Below are 25,054 nucleotides of genomic sequence, written 5' to 3' on the forward strand. Positions count from 1 at the left end.
TCAAAAAGCCATGCTTCCCCCTGTACTGCCTGAGTTTTTAAGACACTGTGAATCTTAATGCACCATTATGACAAAACAATAATTTAATTGTAACAAAGAATGCCATCAAGTAAAATAGGGGAAAAAATAATAGAAACAGATTTTATAGTTTTATCTTAATATTGACAGAGAAAAACAATGTAGAGAGGTAATTTTTAATTCCATTTACAATGATACAGGACCATGTAGTAAACATATTCTTACAAACCATAGTGGAAAAACAATCATTCTAGAAATTGATAGTCTGAATTAATCTTAAACTAACTCCTATGTCGTCTGTAGGCTCAGAAGCATCAATACACATTTATCATTTAAGATACAAGTTTTGTTATATCTCTCCCCAACTTGCTGCCTTGTAAATCCCTTAACTGATATTTTAAAACAAATTACAGGTAAAACATAATGTAGTATTATCCTGTCAATTTATCAGTCCATTCAAATTATAACATATTCAAAATAATTGCAAATCCCCAAGAAACTAGGTAGTATAACTTATTTAAGAAACTGCTTTTTTCCAATTCAAATTCTCAACAGATATTGTCCATTTAAAATTAAGTACAGAAAACTTACTCAACACACATTCACCAGGCACCTACTATGTGCAAGGCACATGGGATAGAGAGAGTCATTCCGTGAGATTACAATCTAAGAGAGGTGATAAAAACATAACTCTAAATAGAAGATGATAGGGTTCATAATTGAAATATATAGAGTATATCCAGGAGGGAAAGATCCAGGAGGGAAAATGGTGGTGGAGTACGAGGATCCTAGGCTCCCTTTGTCCCATGAATACAACTAGATAATTACCAATCATCCTAAATACCCCAGAAATCAACCGGAAGACTGGCAGAACAAACCCCACAACTAAAGTTAGAGAAGAGGACACACTGAAGGAGTTAGGAAGTGCAGAGACCTGGTTTGGGAGAGAAACAGCTCATGGCCACTGAAGTGGGGAGGTAACTGCAGTCCTGGAGAAGGGTGAGAGACTAGTGCACAGGGGAGTACAAAGAGAAAATGAATCCTGGGCGCCTGGGTGGCTCAGTTGGTTAAGTGACTGCCTTCAGCTCAGGTCATGATCCTGGAGTCCCAGGATCTAGTCTCGCATCGGGTTCCCTGCTCAGCGGGGAGTCTGCTCCTCCCTCTGACCCTCCCCCCTCTCATGTGCTCTCTCACTCTCTCTCTCTCAAATAAATAAAATCTTAAAAAAAAAAAAGAAAAGAAAATGAATCCCCGTAGCAACTGGCTTGGAAAGCAAGAGGGCCCAAATTTTGTGTTCTGGCAACCAATAGGGCTTAAAACCTGGAGTTTTAAAGGTCCAGAGGGTTTGGCTGGGATAGAACCCAGAGGTTACTGCACTGCTGTTGGAGAAAAGGCAGGCAAAGAGCACATGGGCATACAGTGTGTAAACAGTAATCTGAAGAGCACCTGAGGCACACAGTAGGGAGGTTATTTGCTCATCTTGGAGTGCATCCCAGAAAGACGGCATTCATGGAGAGACCCCTCTGGGAACAAAGGAACTGGTAGGCACCATTTTCCTCCCCGCCCCCCATAGCATAAGCACAAGGCCACCTGCGGGAGCCACTCACTACCTAACTTTCTTACACCAACACTCACCGCCCACCCCCCACCCCCACGGAACTGCCCTTCTAAATTCACATTTGCCTTAGTCCCAGGGTGGCGGGTCCCCTCCCCCAGACCAACCCAACCCCCTGCCGACACCCCATCTCCCCACATGGGAATTTTGCAGGGCCTCAATTGTGGCAGCAGTGGCAACAGGTTTCAGCACAAACCAACCAGAGCACATCTAATTAAAACTCGCCACATTTGAGAGGCAAATGGCTCTCCAAACGGCTGGCTCAGTTGGAAGGACATGTGACTCTTGATCTTGGAATTGAGTTCTCTATACACGTTGGGTGTAGAGATTACTTAAACAAAACAAATCTTGCCACATTCAGACCAGGGACCAGACACTGCCCACAAAAGACACGGAGCGTATCTGCAGATGACTGGCCTGAGGGATAAAATGGCCAGGACATAACAGTAGATGGCACACAGCACACGCTGGACACACTCCCTGAAGTGCCAGGCCCTAGGTAATGGGACATTATATGACAAGCACTACAGGACCTCCTCATAAGGCTGTTACCCTCAAGAACAGGACACAGAGCTTTTTTTTTTTTTTTTTAAGATTTTATTTATTTATTTGACAGAGAGAGGCACAGTGAGAGAGGGAACACAAGAAGCAGGGGGAGTGGGAGAGGGAGAAGCAGGCTTCCTGTGGAGCAGGGAGCCTCAATGCGGGGCTTGATCCCAGGACCCTGAGACCATGACCTGAGCCGAAGGCAGGTGCTTAACGACTGAGCCACCCAGGTGCTCCCAGAGCTGACCTTCTTAACACTCAGAAACAGGCACAGGGACTTAGATAAAATGAGAAGACAGAGAAGTTTGTCCCAAATGAAAGAACAGGACAAGGCCATGGCCAGAGATCTAATTGAAACAAATAAGAGTAACATGCCTGATGGAGTATTTAAAGCAATGATCATAAGGGCATTCACGGGACTTGAGTAAGGAGTAGAAGACACCAGTAAGACGTTAACACAGAGATTAAAAAGAGCCAATCAGAGATGAAGAGAGCAATAAATGAGATTAGAAACACATCTGATGCAACAAACAGCAGGCTGGAAGAATCAGAGGAACGAATTAATGACCTAGAAGATAAAATAATGGAAACTAATCAAGCTGAACGAAAGAGAGAAGAATTATACAACACAAGAATAGACTTCGGGAACTCTGACTCCATCTAACATAACATTCATTTTATAGGATCCCAGAAGAAGAAGAGAGAGAAAAGGGGGCAGAATATTTATGTGAAGAAATAATAGCTGAAAACCTCCCTACTCTGATGGAAACAGATATCCAGATTCAAGAGGCACATAGAAGGCCCAAGAAAATCAACAAAAGGAGATCCACACCAAGACATATTGCAATTAAACGGGCAAAATATAGTGATAAAGAAAAAAATGGAAAAGGAGCAGGACAAAAAAAAGACAGTTACATACAAGGGAAACCCCATAAGGCTATTAGGGGATTTTTCAGCAGACATTTTCCAAGACATGATCCATTCAAAGTGCTGAATGGGAAAAATCTGCAGCCAAGAACACTGTATCCAGCAAGGCTATCATTCAAAACAGGAGAGGAAAAAAAAAAAGTTTCCTAGACAAACAAAAAAATAAAGGAGTTTCTGACCACTAAACCAGCCCTGTAGGAAATATTAAAGGGAACTCTTTGAATGGAAAGGAGAGACCAAAAGTGACAGTATGAAGGTAAGAAACACAAAAGCAGTAAAAATTAGTATTTCTGTAAAAAAAAAAAATCAGTCAAGGAGCTCGCAAAATAAAAAGATATAAAATATGGTATCATATACCTAAAATGTGGGAAGGAGAAGAGTAATGAACGGGTTCAACTTAAATGACCATCAACTTCATATAGACTGCTACACGCAGAAGATGTTATATATGAACCTAATGGTAACCATAAGTCAAAAACCACTAAAAATATGCAAAGAATAAGGAGAAAGAAATCATATCACTAAATATATCACTAGAGAAATAGATCATTACCAAAAACCAGCAAACCACGAAAAAGAGAAAGACAAGAAAGGATCAGAGAAAATCTTCAGAAACAACTACAAAACAATACAATAGCAATAAATACATATCAATAATTACTTTGAATGTAAATAGACTAATCACTTCAAAAAACACAGAGTGACAGAATGGATTAAAAAAAAAAAAAAAAAACAAGACCCATCCAAATGCTATCTATAGGAGACTCATTTCAGATCTAAAGACACCTGCAGATTGAAGGTGAGGGATGGAGAAACATTTATAATCCATACAGATGTCAAAAGAAAGCCAGGGTAGCAATACTTATATCAGACAAAATAGAATCCAAAACAGAGACTAGAACAAAAGACAAAAAAGGACACTATATAATCATAAAGGGGACAATCCAACAAGAAAATATAATAATTGTAAATATTTATGCACCCACATGGGAGCACCCACATACATAAAAGAGTGTATAACAAACATAAAGGAACTAATCAATAATAATACAATAATGGTAGGGGACTTTAACACCCCCACTTACATCAATGGACAGATTATCTAAACAAAAAAATCAACAAGGAAACAATGGCTTTGGATGACACACTGGACCAGATGGACTTAACAGATATATGCAGAACATTCCATCCTAAATCAGCAGAATAGACATTCTTTTCAAGCGCATATGGAACATTCTCCAGAACAGATCATATATTAGGCCACAAAACAAGCCAAAACAAACTCAAGAAGATCAAAGTCATACCATGCATCTTTTCTGACCACAATTCTATGAAACTAGAAATTAACCACAAGAAAAATCCGGAAAGACCACAAATACATGGAGGTCAAATAACATGCTACTAAACAATGAATGGGTCAACCAGTAAATAAAAGAAGAAATAAAAAAAAAAATACATAGAAACAAATAAAAATAAAATCACCACAGTCCAAAACTTTTGGGATACAGCAAAAGCAGTTCTAAGAGTGAAGTTTATAGCAATATTTGCCTACCTCAAGAAGCCGAAAAAAATCTCAAAAAAAACCTAACCTTACACATAAGGAGCTAGAAAAAAGAACAACAAATAAAACCTAAAACCAGCAAAGGAAATAAATAATAAAGATTGGAGCATATATAAATAATAGAGAAACTAAAAAAACAATATAACAGCTCAGTGAAATTGGAGCTGGTTCTCTGGAGAAAAAAAAAAAAAAAAAATCAATTGATAAACCTCTAGCCAGACTTATCAAGAAAAAAAGAAAAGGACTCAAAATTACAAAGGAGAGAGGAGAAATAACATCATCACGGGCACCTGGGTGGCTCAGTCGTTAAGCATCGGGCTCCCTGCTCTGTGGGAAGCCTGATTCTCCCTCTCCCACTCTCCCTGCTTGTGTTCCCTCTCTTGCTGTCTCTCTCTCTGTCAAATAAATAAATAAAATCTTTATTTAAAAAAAAAAAAAAGAGAAATAACATCACCACAAAAATACAAACAATTATAGAAGACTAGTATGTAAAACTATATGCCAACAAATTGGACAACCTAGAAAAATAGATGAATTCCTAGAAACATAAAAACTATCAAAACTGAAACAGGAAGAAATAGAAAATTTGAACAGATAACCAGCAAAGAAATTGAATCAGTAATCAAAAGACTCCCAACAAACAAAAGTCCAGGACCAGATGGGTTCACAGGTGAACTGAACGAAACATTTAAAGAGTTAATATCTATTCTTTCCAAACTATCCCAAAAAAATAGAAAAGGAAGGAAAATTTCCAAATTCATTCTATGAAGCCAGCATTACCCTGATACCAAAACCAGATAAAGACACCATAAAAAAAGAGAACTACAGGCCAATACCTCTGATGAACATAGAAGCAAAAATCTTCAACAAAATACTAGCAAACCAAATCAACAACACATTAAAAAAAAATCATTCATTGTGATCAAAAGGGATTTATTCCTGGATTGCAAGGGTGGTTCAATATTTGCAAATCAAGCAACATGATACATCACGTCAATAAGCAAAGGATAAGAACCATATGATTATTTCAATAGATGCAGAAAAAGCATCTGACAAAATACAACATCCATTCATGATAAAAACTCTCAACAAAGTAGGTTTAGAGGGGATATACCTCAGCATAATGAAGGCCATAATATGAAAAACCCACAGCTAATATCATCCCTAATGGGGAAAAATAGAGCTTTTCCCCGAGGTCAGGAACAAGACAAGGATGTCCACTCTCACCAATTTTATTCAACTGAAGTTCTAGCCACAGTAATCAGACAACAAAAAGAAATGAAAGGCATCCAAATTGGTAAGGAAGCAGTCATTCACTATTTGCAGCCGACATGATACTATATATAGAAAATCTGCAAGACCCCACCAAAAAACTGCTAGAACTGATAAATGAATTGAGTAAAGTTGCAGGACACAAATCAGTATACAGAAATCTGTTGCATTTCTATACACCAATAATGAAGCAGAATAAAGAAAATATTCCGGGGCACCTGGGTAGCTCAGTCACTTAAGTGACCAACTCAATTTCGGTTCAGGTCATGAAATCAGGGTCCTAGGATCAAGCCCCGTGTCAGGCTCACCGCTCAGCAGGGAGTCTGCTTCTCTCCTTCTCCCTCTGCCCTTCCCCCACCTCGCACATGCATGTGCGAGCTTTCTCTCAAATAAATAAATCTTAAAAAAAAAAAAAAATCCCATTTATAATTGCATCAAAAATAAGATACTGAGGAATAAACCTAACCGAAATGGTGAAAGACCTGTATTCTGAAAATTTTAACACACTGATGAAAGAAATTGAAGATGACACAAAGAAATGGAAAGACATTCCATCCTCATGGATTGGAAGAATAAATATTATTAAAATGTCTATACTACCCAAAGCAATCTACAGAACCCTAACTCTCTCTTCACTGAAAGCTAGACTACTACATTACAACTGAAGATTAAAAAAAAAAAAAAAAGAGGAAGGTCCACCTTGCGTAGTAACATGGTAACAGCTACCACAAGCATATGAGTACTTCATTTTCATATGGTTGCTTTACCACATATTAACATAGATTAAGAAGTATATTTACCTTGAATGGAAAACTGGATTTCACCTATTATGACAATTGTGATTGACAGGGTCTGCCTGCAGTGCTAAGTTGAGAATGATTCTGAGGCTGAATCCAGACTCAGTAGAACTGTTATAAAGGATTAATAATGTCCGCTATGAGTGAAAAAGGGAGAATGAGGGTATGTACTATGTACTTGACATCTTTAATATCTTGCATTTTCTCTGAAAAATTGTATGCCATTTGCAGGACCCCACCAAAAAAAGATGAATTTCACTCATTTAATATTAAAGTCACCTACCACCCAATCAATTAAGGGATAGGATTACAATGAACACTAGGGAAATCTATCCAGACCATGAGCCATTCCTTCCTTTCTCAGAAACATTCCCTGATCCAGGAGGCTGGAATCCTTCTTCCCTTGTTACAAATGACTGATCCCTGAGTGGATCCTAATCCAACATGGGGTAACAAAGTTTCTCTCTTGGGAATTCAGAATTAGGATTCACAAACAGCCAGTTTTGTTTTTATATATGCAGAACTGCAACATATGCAAAATATGGAGATCATGTGCTACCATTCAGAGAGAGAAGCACAGAAACAACTCAGTCTGTGGGGAGATGAATAAAGAAAATCTACAGAGCCAGAGAAACCAGGGAAATTAGGAGAATATTCTCTGGATTCCTGAGAACCTTCTTGTCCCTAGATTCTTAGATTCTCTTTTCTTTAAGCTAGCTTGAGTTGATTTTTTATTTATAGACAAAGGGTATTAACTAATAAAGGATAATAGGGTTGCAAAGACTAGGAGAAAATATTCTTTTAGAAGAAGAGGCAAAAAAATATATAAAGGAATAAACAGAAAGGAAAAAAAATCAAATTACTTCTTAACCTACATTAAAATGATGGTAGAAATTAATTCCTTCAGTTTTGTACCCTCCTCTTAAAGAGTATATGTGATAAACTTAACAAAACCTGACCTTTGTTTCTTCTGTCCTCACTGCATCCAGCAAATAATGCAGAAGCTCCTGACTGTCCTGTTGCTGGAAACTTTTAAATCGGGGGGCCCTATGATTTAAAAACAAAACAGGAAAGAAAAAAAGATCATTTCATCAACAATATATTACTACCATCTAAAATCATTTTTACATAGCATATAGTCAAAGATTCAATTTAGTCCTTTTCCTACTAAGTAGAAAGACCAGATATGGTCACTGTTCCAATTAGGATGAGATCTTAAGTACACAGAGAATAATATGGCTATCATTTATCAAGCAACTACTACATGCAAGCACAGTACATATGTTAAGCTTTACTTATGTCAAGTCATAAAATCCTCAAACAAGCTTGGGATGTCCTATTTTCTCCAGCTTATATACAAGGGCTTAGAGGGATTATTTATAGAATTTGCAAGGTCACATAGCAAGCAAAAAAAACAGTATTCAAACCCAAGCCACCTTGATCTATTATCTTCCTACCTTGAATAACCAAAAGAAAAACAAGAGGTTATTTATATTAAAATAAAGAACTATAAACTGATATCTCTGTGAATGTATTTATTTTAAGGATTTAACAATTAGATTTCCTTGTAATATATTAAAGGATCACGTGCTATTCATGGAGACTTCAACAGAGCAAATATTTAGGTGATTTCAGTATTAAAAAGTAGTATTTTCTGCAATAAACTCCAATACTAAAATGAGCATTTTGCCTTAAATGAAAATAAGTACTAAATTTAGATAGTGCTCTAAGACGAAGAAAGAATTTTGTCTAAGGAATATAAAAGAGTAAGAATATGTTATGGTAGTACAAGTTCATAATAGTCTCATTAAGATATGTGCAACACATCTCATTTGATATGCACAGCAGTGCTGTTAAGAAATTCATAATTAATATGAACTCTGTTTTACACTTGAGAAAACTGAAGAACAAGCTAAGTGCCACTGACATAAATCCAGGTCTTTTGATTCTTAAGTCCAGTACTTTAAGCATTATTTCTCATCTCATAATAAATATTCACCCCAGTAATGCACTACTGTGAGTCCCTGGTGCTAAAAAACTATCTGAAATAGTAGTGAATCTAGCCTATAACAGGAGTCATAATTTCAGTTACTCACTCTTGTTAAGAAGTATCAAAAGCAATAGGATGTTGAGAAGACTCTGATTTACTCCCCTTGTGGGCTTCTCTTTCCACATGTGATAGATATTGTTCACCTTCTAGATCAGAGTTGAGGACAGAAACCAAGATGGACACAAATCCCAACCCTATTTGGGTTTCCATGTCTGGAATCCATATAAGGCTGAAACTGGATGACATGACACTTGTGCTGGAGGCATCAAGGAAGGCCAATGAAATGGAAGAAAACTGCAAGGGGAAACCAGGGAATCCTTCAGAGATCCTCATCTGCCAGGTGGCAGGTAGGAGGACCAGTCTATGGCTTTCAAAGGAGATGCACAGAATGGAAATTGTTCCCAAACAAAGGAGAAACTGTCTCTACCATGTCCCTGCCTATATCTCCATCTTAACTATGCACAATGCAGTACTGCCTTCTCAACCACTCAAGAAAATTTAATAAACCTAGATTTTTTCTTTCTTCTTCTACCTAGGACTGGGTAAAAAATTCTATGATGACTTACAGAATCTCTAATGGAGCCTATCTGATCTACCAATACCAAAGAGACCTTCAAACTTAAAGAGAAAAATCAACAAACATATGAAGAGATTCATGTATTCAAAATGAGAACATGAAATATAAACAGGAAATGTACCTTAGTAAAAGTGTTACTGTGGGAAAGAGGAGAAAACTTAAAAATCTCAAGTTGTAGAGGAAAATGTATGCATACTCATAAAACAGGAATAGATTATCAAGAAAAAGAAATTCAGAACAAGAGAGAATTCGTGGAGATGTCTGTGGATGAAGATGAATCAGTCTGTTGCTAATCCAAAAACTCTCTCTACTCCAGGCATATTGACAAAATATAAAAAGAGAAAACAAACAAACAAAAATATATATACGTCAAAACTTACCCAATGGTATACTTGAAATATGTACAGCTTACTGCATGTCAAATATACTTTACTAAAGCTATTCAGAATATCCATTAATACAATTCTTATATCAACAGATTAAAAAACATATGATATTTCAACAGATGCAGAAAAAGCATTTAATAAAATGCAATACCCATTCTTTTTTCTTAAAAAAAAAACAACTAACATTTATTATCTCATGGTTTCTCTGGGCCAGGAATCAATGTGTCCCAATGGTAATAAATAATGTTCATTTAAATAACAAATATTTGTTGGGCGCCTGGGTGGCTCAGTCGGTTAAGCGTCTGCTTTCAGCTCAGGTCATGATCCCGGAGTTCTGGGATCCAGCCCTGAGGCGGGCTCCTTGCTCAGTGGGGAGTCTGCTTCTCCCTCTGCACCTCACCTCACTCGTGCTCTCTCTCTCTCAAATAAATACAAATCTTAAAAAAATAAAATAACAAATATGTTGTTTTTTAAGAAAAAAATGAGTACTGGAGTTTACTGAATGTTTCTATTCTTGATGAAAACTCGCAGAAAAAACTAGGAATGGGAATTTCCTCAACCTGATAAAAGGCATCTATGAAAAACCTACAGCTGTTATCATACTTATGTGTGAAAGACTGAATGTTCTGCCCCTAATATCAGAAACAAAGCAAAGATGCCTACTTTTTACCACTCCAACATTGTGCTGGAGGTCCTTGCCAGTTATATAAGATAAGAAAAAAGTATAAAAGGATACAGATTGAAAAGGAAGAAATAAAATGGTCTTTATTTACCAATGGCATTATTGTCTACATAGGAAATCCTGAAGAATCTACATAAAACTACCATAACCCTTGAGCAAGGGAACAAGAAATAAGATCAATATACAAAAATCAAGTATATTTCCTTATATTTGGAATGTACAAATGGATATTGAATTTTTTCTAAAGTACCAATTTACAATAAATAGTGTTTAAAAATATGAAATTCTTAAGGTAAATCTAACAAGATAGTGCAGCATTTGTAAGCTGAAAACCACAAAAAATTGATGGGAACAATCAAATACCTAAATAACTGAGAAGATATTTCATAATCATACATTGGAAGACTCAACATTGTTAAGATGTCCTCTCCAAACTGATCTCCAAATGCAATCCCAATTAACAAACTGATTCTAAAATTCACATAAAAAAGCAAAGGACCTGGAGTAGCTAAAAAAAAAAAAAAAAAAGTCTGAGCACTCACACTATCCAATTCTAAGACTTACTATGAAGGTACAGTAATGAGACAGTGCAGAACTGGGGTAAGGGTAGACATACAGATCAATGGAACAGAACAGAGTCCAAAAATAGACTCAACATATATGGCTTAAATCTTCACCAGATTTTTTAAAAATTACTTTTCTTAAAGAAATCTCTTTTTAAAGTAAACATAATAAAGCAAATGCAATTTTTAAATGTTTTCAAATAATGTTTGATCCAGTAAGTCTATTTATTCTACAGATGTACTTTCACAAGTGCGATACACACACACACATTAAATCAAATAAGTCATACCCACATGTACTAATATGGAAAAATGTAAAAAACATATTAAGCAAAACAAGCAAGTAGCAAACAATTTTATATATGTCTGTGCCTGCATAATCACTTTTGAAAAAAATATGGTACAAATAGTATTTTGAACTTTTATCCATGAGCACCTATTATTTTAACAATTTTAAAAATTGTATAAATCTTCAATAAAACCAGGAGCACCTGGGTGGCTCAGTTGGTTAAGCGTCTGCCTTAGCCTCAGGTCATGATCCCAGAATCCTGGGATCAAGCCCCACATCAGGCTCCCTGCTCTGCGGGGAGCCTGCTTCTCCCTCTCCTCCCCTTTCATGCACTCTCTCTCTCTCTTTTAAAAGATTTTAAAATCTTTTAAAAAAACTTTATAAAACCAAAAAAAAAAAAAGAAAGAAAGAGGATACAAAACAATTATTTTTGGCAGAGCCAAAAACAATTCGAAAGCACATAGAATCCTAAAAACTTTTCAACTCCGTGAGGCACCAATGTCACAAAAATCTGAGGATTTTTTTGTTCTTCGGGCTTTGAAAAAAAAACAGCATTTGTCAACCAAATGAAACATAATAAACCCTCTTTATTTTGTACTACATTCAAAATACCATGGCACATTTTGCTAAGTGAAATAAGCCAGTCACAGAAAAACAAATAGCATGATTCCACTTATATAAGGAATCTAAAATAGGCAAATTCATTGAATCAGAGAGAGTGCAACGGTGTCTACCAAGGGCTGGAGTGAAGGAGAAATGAACATACAGGCATAATCAATGGGCATAAAGTTTCATTCAAGCAAGATGGACAAGCTGCAGAGATCTGCTATTCAGCATTGCACCTTAATCAACAATAATCTAATGCACACTTAAAAATTTTTAAGAAGGCAGAACTCATGGTAAGTGTCCTTTCCACAATTAAAATTTTTAAAAAATTAACATTGGTATAGTTCTAGAAGATAAAATATAATACCATGGCACAAATAACTAGCTTAAATTAAAATGAAATTTTAAAGCCTGGAGATATACAAAAATGCAAGTTCCCATTTAAAGAATTTTGTTTCTATATATTTTAGTAATTGTGGACTGGGACTAGCTCATGAGCTCCATGACAGGGTCTATTTTTAATATATTATACATTGTGTACCCTTAGATTCTAGCAAGTACCTGACACAAATAAGCTCTCAGTTTTTTAGATGAAAGAATTAAAGTTAAGTCAGGTCCTTTATGGTATGTATGTATTTCTGGGCACACAAGGATTTTGTTTTTGAACATACAGTACTATCTTGAGAAATTCACTTAAATTCTATTTGCCTCGAAGCTCATCTTTAAAACTAAGGAAGGCACCTGGCTGGCTCAGTTGGTAGAGCATGCAACTCTTGATCTTGGGGTCATGAGTTTGAGCCCCACATTGGGAGTAGAGTATACTTAAAAAAATAATAAAAGTAAAAATAAGAAAACTAGATTTAGATGACCTATTAATAGCACCTTTTAATTCTATAATGTTCTTACCTTTGTTATTACATCATGGGCTTCTGAATCAGGACAGACCTCTATTTGAATCCTGGCTTTGTCACTATAAAACTAGGTAAGCTACTCAACTTCTGTGAGTCTCAGTTTCCTTATTTATAAAATGGGGATAAACAAGCACTTCTTCAGAGTACTATGAGATATAATTTACATAAAGCACAGAGTTGCAACTAAATAAGTATTAGTTCTTTCTCTTGAGAGTCTAGACAATAATAGCGATGTTACAGTAAGAGTGAAACTACTCATATTAAATGATACATTAGAATTTTATAACTCAATTATTTATATCAAGAATTTAGATGCACCCACTTCTGACAAAGCTGATTAAAAAGAACTTTAGGAGAAAGTGGTCCTTTTTCAGTCTCCTTCATGCTGTGAAGAAACACCAACAAGGCTGAGGTCAATGTTCCAGGGCTTGAAAGTTCCACTATTAATGGGTCCTTGAAAAACATGATCAACTCTATGTCAGAAATATGCAATTTTGAAACTAAATATTATTAAAAATCTAAGTTATACTTTGCTTAAATGATAACTAAATTGCCTTAAGTGTATTAAGAAACTTTATTCCTGCATATATAAGATGAATATTAAAAAATGGAAAATGGAATTAAATGCCTTACCTTGAAAAACACAGGTATTCTCCTAACATTTGCCCCTTACTTAGTAAAACTATTAGCTTAAGAGTAAAATCACCAACCTCTAGTTGCTTATAACTGTCCCTTAATGTGCTCTCCTAGGGGCACCTGGCTGGCTGAGTCAGTCCAGCATGCAATTCCATCTCGGGATTGTGAGTTTGAGCCCCACGTTAGGTGTAGAGATTACTTAAAAAAATAAAGTCTTAAAAAATGTGCTCTCCTAAAAGCAGAATTACTTATCTACTTGATATGTATACATCTTAATATATGATCACAAATCACATTTGTTAGCAAAACTCCACACCCTTCTTTTCCCCAAATATTTTACTAATAAAATAAGGAATGGGAAATTATGTCATAAAATTGATACACCATTCTCCTTCTTTACAAGGGAGAGACATAAAGCTTGACAACAGCAGCTAAAATTGTGTGAAGGAGAAACCCACTTTATTCTAGAATTTCTCCCCCACCAAGTTTTGTTTTCTAAAATGTTATCTTCGGGGCGCCTGGGTGGCTCAGTTGGTTAAACGACTGCCTTCGGCTCAGGTCACGATCCTGGAGTCCCAGGATCGAGCCCCACATCGGGCTCCCTGCTCGGCAGGGAGTCTGCTTCTCCCTCTGACCCCCCCCCCTCATGTTCTCTCTCTCATTCTCTCTCTCTCTCTCAAATAAATAAATAAAATCTTTAAAAAAAATAAAATAAAATAAAATGTTATCTTCACCAGTAACCCTCTCTCCTTATAAATAATGATTAAAAAGCAGATCCCAAATATAATCTTAGGACGTTACAGAATGTTATTTTCTAAGACAACTATCAAATATGGTTGTCTCATTCACGTATTTATGAAACACATGTTATATATATATTTCATACCAACTATCCTTAAAAATCTACCATCTGACTAAAACCACAGAAAGGACAGGCTATAATTTTGCATAGCTTCTGAATATCAAAACTGCTCTCTGCCATGTTGAAGACATGAACAGACATTTCTCCAAAGAAGACATATAGATGGCCAACAGACACATGAAAAGATGCTCAACATCACTCATCATCAGGGAAATGCAAATCAAAACTACAATGAGGTATCACTTCATGTATCAGAATAGCTAAAATAAAAAACATAAGAAACAACAAGTGTTGGTGAGGATGTGGAATAAAAGGAACCCTCACGCACTGTTAGTGGAAATGCAAACTGGTGCAGCCACTGTGGAAGACAGTTTGGAGGTTCCTCAAAAAATTAAAAACAGAACTATAATATGATCCAGTAATCACTCTGCTGGGTATTTACTTAAAGAATACAAAAACACTAATTCAAAGGGATACATGCACCCCTATGTTTATTGCAGCATTATTTACAATAGCCAAATTAGAGAAGCAGCCCAAGTATCCATCAGTTGATGAATGGATAAAGAAGATGTGGTATACATATAAAATGGAATATTATTCGGCCACAAAAAAGAATGAAATCTTACCATTTGAAACAACGTGGATGGACCTTGTAGGCATTATGCCAAGTGAAATAAGTCAGACAAAGACAAATACCATATGATTTCACACGTGGAATTTAAAACAAAACAAAACAAAAAACCCAAAAACCAGCTCACAGACATAGAGAACAGGGGGTGAGGGGATGGGTAAATTGGTGAATGAGGTCAAAACAAACTTCCAGACATGAAAAGAAAAAAAAAAAAAAACACCTATGAAAAACCTATAGTTAACTTCATTCTTGATGTTAATGAAAGACTGAATATTTTTCTCCTACTCTGGGGATTTTAGGCAAGGATGTCTGCTCTCTCATCATTTCTATTCAGTATGTTACTAGAGGTTCAAGCCAATACAATAAGGTAAGGAAAAGAAACAAAAGGCATATAGATTGCAAAGGACAAAGTAAAACTGGTGATTCAAAGAGTAGTGATCTACACTGGTAGTCCTCCAGCTCAGGTCAAATCTATGTCCCAAAGACCAAAGATCTAAGATTGAAACTCTCCTCTTAGAAGAACACAAATCTAAAGTGATCAGCTATAATATCTAATCGCCATATAGTCCTCTCAAGATACAGTTCCACATGTAAAGCACCTAACATTCAATCACATTTAATAGGAAATCTTTTCAAATGACTAAGCATTAACTCCAATTTAGTAATTTTCACTACCTCACTACATTTTAGAAGAGGGCACTGGGCTCTGCTATAAAAATTTTAAAGGGCTGAACAGGCAATAAGTTTACAGGTTGCCTTTTCAACAAAGACATACAACAATACTGTCTTTCAAAACTGCCTCCGTGGAAGAAAAATCTAATATTACTACATTGGGCTAAGAATTTTTAGAACTCCCCTTTCTTGTTTTCAAAAGCCATGAGCTATTACATACATCTCTTCCTCCAAAACACACACACACACAAATGAGTTTCTAACTAAAAACCTAATTACTACTGTCAGGGCCCTCCAGCCAAAGACTACCAGGAACACACTGGTAGTTGAACAAGAGGGGTTTATTACTTGTTGCATTTAGGAAGAACACACACCATAGGAAACCACAGGGTGTCTCAATAAGGGGGTACTGGAAAGAACTGATACAGGATTTGGGCTTTGGCTGAGTAATCTGGGGGAGAGTCTAAGGAAGCAAAGGTTTGCTCTCAATTGAATGCTGTCAGAAAGTGGAGGCAATTCTTAGCCTTAGATAAATCTTATCTTTGAGTTAGGGTAACCCAAATTCTAGTCTCTTTGGGAGGTAAGAATGAGGCTAAAGCTCATTTACTACTATTTGAGGGTAGCAGTCTCTCACTTCGGTCAAAATAGGGTGCTTGAGATTTTTCTAAGTGGTAGACTAACCTTGTTTTTGTCTGAGTTCAGATAAAATTATGAAGTGGCCTTGCTTTGTCTTATTTTTATCAGTCTCAGAGCAACCTGGCCTGAGGTTGGCATTCTGTGAGATTGTTTGAACAATATGGCCTAACTGTGGGTGCCAAGCCAGCTTCTGAATGTTAAGGGCTGCTCTTTTTCTTTATTTCTTTTCTCACTAGCTTAATAGTCTATTTTTAGACTAGGCCCCAAAAAATCTTTAGATGCTCACTATTAAAATTAAATCTACTTTTAAAGAACTAAAATGCTATATTTAAGCAAATGTTACCAGTAACTACGAAACAGGAGTCCTAGACATTTTGCTCAACTAAATCCAAACCCCTTTTGTTTAAAAGTTGCCTTGATATCTTTGTATTGTTTGACCCATGATACGTTTGAACCATAACAGATCTTGAAGGTATAACGTTAGAATTTTAAAATCGGATTATTTTCACAAAATGCTTTTGAATTATTTTTTCAAAATATTTTTTCAAAACACCATCTCAGTTAACAGTGCTGAGAAATACAAAAGATCAATTTTGGCACCATCAGTGGCTCATCTAAAAAGAGCTATTATCCCAGTAGTCATTCTTCTTACCAGCTGAGAGTCTGGGGAAGGAAAAATCTTGAGTTTTGTCCCATTTTCTTTGTTCTCATTCATCAGTTCCATAAGAATGTAAGATTGTGCCAAGTTCTAAAAGAAAGCAAATGTAAAGTCTTCTGATTCGGTTGTAATATCCTCTGATTCTATGGAAAAAATGGTCTCTTCAACTCTCAAATGTCATCTAGCAGAGCAAAAAAATTTTTGAGTTTTAAAAAACTTGACTGAGCACATTTCACATTTAATAAATGTCAGTATTATGGACAGAACCATGGTAAAACACAGAGAAGGCCTTTTGGAAGCACTGTGCGAAAAGGTGGTGTGTATATGTATGTATGTACATAGCAACGGCTACAGATAGCCTAAAACAAAAAGAAAACAGGCCTTTCTAGGCGAACGTTTAGCAGTCAATTGCTAGTTTACAGGTGTGTCAATAAATACAAAGTTATCTTTTACATTTTACAAAGATTCCTGATGGCTCTTACCTGCATGACTGCATTAAAAAAGCAAGTATTTCCTAAATTTGAAATTCCTTTCACAGACGGTACACTGCTGCCTTTTCTTCCCTTCTTTTTTTCACCTGTTTCACATTTTTCCTCACAAAGTTTTAGGATTCTAGAAAATGCACCTAAGTTAGAGAAAACATAACTGACATAAGATGTAAAATCAAATATGTGTATATATATATATAATTTGAAATAATTTAAATACATTAATTAAAATTAAGTAAGATTTTCCCCTGAATTGGTATCCCTGAAGGGCAAGAATACAAACACAAATAAATGTCTCCAGTTTGTATCTTACTGCTACGTATTAATACCACGTACGACACTGAGGGATAAATTCCAGATGAATTACATAGTTAAGTATAAAAGAATAAAGTAAAAAAACAAGAAGAAAACATCCAGATCCCAGTTCCTAAATACTATTCCCCACTAAAAGAAATGAAAACTTCTTGAAGAAAAGGCTGATTCTAAACCTAGGACAGCAAAGAAACAAAGTAAGCCTATAACATTTTTATTGTGCCAGAAAATAAGGAAGTGCTCAAAAAAAGTGATGAGTAGGTCAAAATACACATGCACCATCCTGAATAGGTTCCCACTGGTCCACTCTGGGACAATCTGAGTATCAAAATAAAGAAGGGTCATTAATAGTTTACAATTCACTGAACAAAATGAGAATGGGTCAGAATCAGTAATAGGTTTTTTAAATTGGAGGAAAAGGGAAAAACTCTTCCTTACAAGAAAATGCCAACTAATACACAGAAGAAATAATGGAATTGTAAAATCACCATATAATGGCAATTTTTTTTGTATTGTTCTTGCAACTTTTCTCTAAGTTTGAAACTTCAAAATAAAAAGCTTAAAAAATTAGAACTATATTATAATATAAAAAGGAAAATGCCTATATATATGGTACATAAGTACATGTTTTGGGCTCACTGGTTTATATAATTAATGAAGATTTAAAAATTATATCAATTTATCATGTTTCAAAACAACCTGAAAATGAACAATTTCTAACATTTACAAACTGACATCATATCTATTCAACAGCACATTACTTTCTGAATCAAAATATAATTTGAGGGGCGTCTGGGTGGCTCAGTCCATTAAGCAGCCAACTCCTGATTTCAGCTTAGGTCATGATCTCAGGATCATGAGATCAAGCCCCACGATGGGCTCTGTACTCAGTGTGAGTATGCTTGAGATTCTCTGCCTCTCCCTCTGCCCGTCCCCCCACTCATGTTTTCTCACTCTCTCAAATAAATAAAATCTATTAAAAATATATATATAATTTGAAGTTTGACAGGAAATTCCCAAGTTCTCAAATCTTTTATTTTAACCAAAATACTCTTTTAGGGGCACCTGGGTGGCTCAGTCGTTAAGCGTCTGCCTTTGGCTCAGGTCATGATCCCAGGGTCCTGGGATCGAGCCCCGCATCAGGCTCCTTCCTCCGCAGGGAGCCTACTTCTCCATCTCCCAACCCCCCTGCTTGTGTTCCCTCTCTCACTGTGTCTCTCTCTGTCAAATAAATAAATAAATAAAATCTTAAAAAAAAAATTCTTTTAAATTTCTTTCAACCCTCAGATTTTGTAGTTCTTTGCAATTATATGTTTTATTCATCTAATACTGACATACTGCCTTGCATTGCTAATTAATTTTTAAATATTTGGCTGTCTCCCCAATCAGACTGATGGAGATCAGAAAATGTCTTAGTACTGCTCTTTCTTCCACAGGGGTGTAATGTTGGGGAGAACATACATAATAAAAATTCAATATAAATGAAAACACACCGGATTAAACAGCAGATTCAGTAGCATCTTAGCCCTCCATGCTTTGATGTGTTTTTAAGAGTAAGTAAGACATCCCCTCCAGGGGCGCCTGGGTGGCTCAGTTGGTTAAGCGACTGCCTTTGGCTCAGGTCATGATCCCAGGGTCCTGGGATCGAGCCCCGCATCGGGCTCCCTGCTCGGCGGGAAGCCTGCTTCTCCCTCTCCCACTCCCCCTGCTTGTGCTCCCTCTCTCGCTGTGTCTCTGTTAAATAAAAAAAAAAAAAAAAGACATCCCCTCCCATCCTGCCCTTCTATGCAACAACATTAAGGGAGATGAACAGGGCTGGAGGTAGCCCTGTTTTCAGGGACAGAAGCAGAGAGAAAAGACCATAAAGAGAAACTGTAATCTCAAGTATGGGCAGACTGATGTCATACGCATCCTGTTGGTTCAAATAAGGGGTGACTTGGCAACTGTGACTTTTGCCAAAGAAAAGCATCAATCAAGGGGGGTTAACACATTTCCTTATAAGATTTTCATAAGGATTAAATGCAAAGCAACTATTTGCAAAGCACCTGGCAAGGTAAGCACCATGTAAGTGGGTGAAAACAGCCCGAGAGCCTCCCCAAAATTGTTATTTGTGCCAAAATCCATACCTTCATAAGTGATCCTTCATGGCCATTGTTTATCTGCCCTCACTTTTTTCTTCTCTTTAATCATTTCCTATAACATCCTGGGTTTTTGCCCTCAAGCTTAGCTCTTATTTCTAATTGATTTTCGGAATTGCTAATATGAGTTTTGCCTTTTTATTGACTTTGTGGTTTTCATATCTTCTTGGCTTTTCTTTCTAACATGTGGAAACATCTTACCTCATTGAGAAAAATGAACTGGTGGTTTCTAAGGTTTTTTTTCATTAAGTAAATCTACCGCATGGAAAATATTTTTCTTTCAACTCTTAGCAACTTTTATCCATGATGTAATATTTTCCCATAAACCCTATTGCCTGTTTTTTTATCCCCCCTTGATTCCTGTTGGCTTATTCTTTTCTCTTTTTTTAAGATTTATTTGAGAGAGAGAGACAGAGAGAGAAAATGCACACGCAAGCAGGCGCAGGGGCAGACAAAGAGAGAATCCTCAAGCAGACTCCCTGCTGAGCATGGAGCCCAACATGGGGCTTGATTGCAGGACCTGAGATCATGACCTAAGATGAAATCCAGAGTAAGCGGCGCCTGGGTGGCTCAGTCGTTAAGTGTCTGCCTTCAGCTCAGGTCATGATCCCAGGCTCCTGGGATCGAGCCCTGCATCAGGCTCCCTGCTCCGCGGGAAGCCTGCTTCTCCCTCTCCCACTCCACCTGCTTGTGTTCCCTCTCTCACTGTCTCTCTCTCTGTCAAATAAATAAAAAAATCTTTAAAAAAAAAAAAAAAGATGAAATCCAGAGTCAGATTGCTTAACTGACTGAGCCACCCAAGTGCCCCTGCTGGCTTATTCTTTAAACATTATTGGTTGTTACTGGATGTGTGTTGTCCAGATACTGAGGAGTTGTTTTTTACTCCCAACCCTAGAGTTCTGAGTTAACACAGAAAAGAAGGAGCAAGATAGATCGCTTCTCCTGTCTTCCATATATTAAAACAAGTAATAAGAATTAAACCCCATACTAGAGCTTGGGGGCAAAGGCTGGTACAATCAATGGAAAGGTCACTCAAGGGCAGAGAACAGGCATGGAGAAAAGGAAAAGCAGGAAAAAGCAAGACAGTATTCAAACCTGCAAGTGGATGTAAAAGCAAATGAAATAAGCCAGTCAGTGGTCAAGAAGCATTTCACAAACAAGAGGAGGCCCCATATGGATCCTGGCTGGGTTTGCAGATGAGAGCAGTCCACCTCTTAATTATATCTGAGATTCCAACTAGAGCCTAGAATAGGCAGGTTTCAGCTCTCATTATTGATGTTGCCACTAGATGGCTTCATAGCGACTTTTAAGAGATTTCAGACGCTAGAGTAATTAAATCCAAGCATTAGTCCATCTTTTTGGGTAAAGTTGTTACTCTGATTTTATATTTACAAAACTCAATCTCCAACAGGTTAAGTGATTTGCCCAAAGTCATAATGACAATCTTTTGATTATAAATCTATTGCCATTTTACCACCTAATTTCTCTTCAGTGATTTAAGTACAATAAGAAGAATTATAAAAGATAGGAAGGCAAGAGTCTTACATATCTAGGTATATGCAACCCTGATCAAATGACTCCTCAAAAGTATTTCCTTCAGTTAACATTGCCAGAATATTTTTTTGCTTATTAACATGAAAAAATGTTGGGGAAAATAAACTATGCAGATTATACTAACCATACACACACACACATATCTATAAAACATATTTTATATTATATATATAAATATATATTATATTATATATAAATATACATATTATATATATAAAACATGTTTTTCATATTTTTGTATTTTAATACATTTAGCATTCACTTACAAAATATTTCCAGAAATAAATTACATTTTATTCTTACAAGAATAACATTTTTTAAAACTGTAACATGCAAATTATTATGTATCTGTGTACCACATTTACCCATCAGTTTTTCAAGACATCTGGGATAACATCCTAAAGTAAACAATGTTCATAAGACCATCTGGACAAAACTGCGGGCAAAAAAAAAAAGCATAAACATATGGAAAAACAGATTTTACCCTTCCCTTAAGCAGTAAGGGATGACAAATGTTGAACCTAGATATATCCACGCTTCACTGTGCGATGCTTTTCAGCACCACCTGGCTCTCCATGCAGAGCCACCAAATATGGACAGCACTGCCAGAAAGAACATAACCACAGGGCAATGGCAATAAAAATAGTTTATTTCATGGTTAAATAGCCACTTCACACAAGTGGCAAGGGTCTGTTTATTGCCTTTTACATGTAAGTCTGAGAACATATTCACAATTATGCTATTAGACTTAAATATTAAATAGATCAGATAATTTAACTAGAAAATAAAATGACATTTTCTAAGAACTATTTAAATGTGTTTAATTTTTTTTAAAGATTTATTTATTTGAGAGAAAGAGAGAGCGTGTGAGTACTGAGCAGGGGGGTGGGCAGAGGGAGAGGGAGAATCTTAATCAGACTCCCAGATGAACGCAGAGCAGGACACAGGGCTCGATCCCACAACCTTGAGGTCATGACCTGAGCGGAAATCAAGAGTTGGACACTTAAATGACTGAGCCACCCAAGCACCCCTAAGTGTGTTTTTAAGTGCAAGTTTTTGGTTTTACTAAGTAGAATATTTATAAAATGTAACAATTCAAATTCAATTGATTTATTAAATTTCCATTTTATCAGGTACTATATGAACTACTATCTGTAAATGTTTATATTTAATTGCTTATGATTTATGAGTATAAAGACTGATATACAGCCAACAGCATAGAAATATTAAACCTCACATTCATAATAACATCTCAGCAAAACTTTTAGAAACTAAGTATACATGTACATTTGCTCACTAAGAAACTATCAGCTGAGAATTTAAGATTCTAGTTTAAAACAAGAGTACCGGGGCTCCTGGGTGGCTCAGTCGTTAAGCATCGGGCTCTGCCCCTCCCCCTCTCAAATAAATAAATCTTAAAAAAATAAAAAATAAAACAAGGGTATCTGAATCAGTCTCTCAATAATTTGACATACTAACAGATGTGTGGGTTTTAATAAAGAGTAATGTATTATTAATGAGGAATGATTACTAATCATTTTGCTTATAGAGATAACAACACTTCTCAATCTGGCAGTGATTTTAGATCATATTCACTTTACGAACTCTTCCTTTATAAATACAGAACCAAATGCACTAAGGACTGAACTTCAAGATGTTTTGAAGTACGGTATAATTAGAAGGATAAGGCTGCTACAGCAATAACAAAAAAGACAAACTAATAAAATTTGATTACCAATTATTTATTTTGTTCTCAACTTTTACCTGATCCCATGAAATGCCCATAATTAGAAAGATTCATCAAAGATTTTCAGGGCTACAAGGTTATTATATCAAAAGGGATTTACTCTATCTCACCTTCCTTATCTCTTTATATTACCAACACTGTCATCAGATATTGTACTTTCGTAATAAAATAAACATAGACCCAGAAATCAAAGAACATTGAGAGAAAGCTTCAGGCATTCCAGATAAAATTTTTAAAGCTCTTTTAGATCTCTGTCGTTTCCCTTTAAGCCTAGAATCTGAGTACTCAAAGAGTTGCTGGTTAACTGAATAGACCTGATAGGTTCTATACATACCTCAGGTCTTGCAAGACAGAAAACTGGGTGATCACAGCACCAGACAAGAAAAAAAAATTTTTTTTCAACAACTTGGCTAAAACTAAGGCTATCTAAAAAGTAATCTTAAGTAGCTCAAATTTTCCTACCATAAAAATGACTCCAATACAAAGATCCTATGATCATCTTTTTTTTTTAAACCAAATTTAAAAATATCAAATCAGACATATATTAAAAAGTAATGTACAAGAAATTGTAGGTGAGGGGCGCCTGGGTGGCTCAGTTGTTAGGCATCTGCCTTCGGCTCAGGTCATGATCCCAGGGTCCTGGGATCAAGCCCCACGCTCAGTGGGAAGCCTGCTTCTCCCTCTCCCATTCCCCCTGCTTGTGTTCCTTCTCTCACTGTGTCTCTCTCTGTCAAATAAATAAAATCTTAAAAAAAAAAAAAGAAAGAAAGAAATTGTAGGTGAATATCTTTATAATAGCAGAGTACAAAAGTTTTCAAAGCATGGCCCAAAAGACTAAAAAATCTTCACAGAAAAGATTGATGGATCTGGTAATGAGGACATTAAAAACTTCATTATTGCCAAAAAATAAAACCCCTAAAAACTATAAACAAAGCTAAATATGGGAAAATAGGTATTCTTGTCAATTATACCCTGTGTATAATCTTTCAGGAAGGCCGCTTAACAACAGTAATCAAAATTTAAGGTGTGTTTCTAAACTGTCCAAAAATTCCAAAAAAAATAAATAAATAACCTACAGAAATAAAGAGCAAGTACAAAGAGATGCAGCTTTCATGGGAGAAAACTGAAAACAGTGACTAGTAAATTTGTTGCCAAGCAATATTAAATGTCTACCTTTTCTTAAAGTTATAAATATTTGTAAATTACCTTGGTTAAACCAAAAGGGGAACACTGGTGATTCTTGAGTTTCCCATGGGCACAGGGAAAATAAATTTATTTTGCAGTTTGCTTATTTAAAGAAAGAGTCTGAAAGAATTATTTTCTCTGATAATTGTCCCCACTGTAGAGATGACGATGAAATTAAGGCACACAGTTTTTAGTGACAGGAGATTCAAACCGAGGCAGTCTGGCTTCATATTCCACAAACTTAACCGTTTTGATCTACTATCTGTCTGGATAACAATGGATTATAAGGTTAATAAGTGTGATAATTTAAGACACTAATGAAATGTTAGTGGTGATATGAAAGAAAAGGCCACACTACTCTTTAGCAAAAGCTGGATGTAATCAATTGCTGGATGTCTTTGGTGTGAATTTACACCTTTATTAAAGTTTATAGCAGCCCTTCTCAAAGGGTTCCTGAAAAGAATTAAAGCCCTAATGTCCTAGGCACTCACTGTATGCAGTTAACTTCTCCCTATATATTTGCAAAGGTACTAACTAGTTAGTGCCATCTTTGGGAGAACTGAGAAAATAGTCACTCAGATAATTTCCTGTGTTATGCAGTTTAAGTAGAGAACTCTGGATTTATATCCCTATGGGTAACAATTAGTTGTTTTTTAAATGCCCAACATCTTTTTGTCCCTAACCCCTTTTACACATGGAAGTAACTATTTTTAGTGCTTATTTTTGAAAATGCAA

General features: G+C 36.1%; 1 protein-coding gene across 9 annotated transcripts in view; it reads right to left on the bottom strand.

Annotated features, from left to right (window-relative positions):
• USP45 (ubiquitin specific peptidase 45) overlaps nucleotides 1–25,054 on the bottom strand; it is a 71,592-nt gene that overhangs the window by 26,106 nt on the left and 20,432 nt on the right. For 6 of the 9 annotated variants that reach the window (XM_006730215.3, XM_081828701.1, XM_081828702.1 and 3 more), the window contains exons 6-9: nucleotides 17,378–17,520; nucleotides 16,890–16,985; nucleotides 13,123–13,253; nucleotides 7,696–7,783 (exon numbers count right to left, since the gene is read on the bottom strand). In XM_006730215.3, coding sequence (XP_006730278.1) covers nucleotides 7,696–7,783; nucleotides 13,123–13,253; nucleotides 16,890–16,985; nucleotides 17,378–17,520 — 458 coding nt within the window. Of the gene's footprint in view, nucleotides 1–7,695; nucleotides 7,784–12,630; nucleotides 13,098–13,122; nucleotides 13,254–16,889; nucleotides 16,986–17,377; nucleotides 17,521–25,054 lie in introns of those variants that run through there. The other 3 variants (XR_014147820.1, XR_014147819.1, XM_031024716.2) reach the window with 2 other exon arrangements.

This window comes from Leptonychotes weddellii, chromosome 8 (assembly GCF_054177405.1).
Source record: "Leptonychotes weddellii isolate Sample4059 chromosome 8, ASM5417740v2, whole genome shotgun sequence".
NCBI classification, from domain to species: Eukaryota; Metazoa; Chordata; class Mammalia; order Carnivora; family Phocidae; genus Leptonychotes; species Leptonychotes weddellii.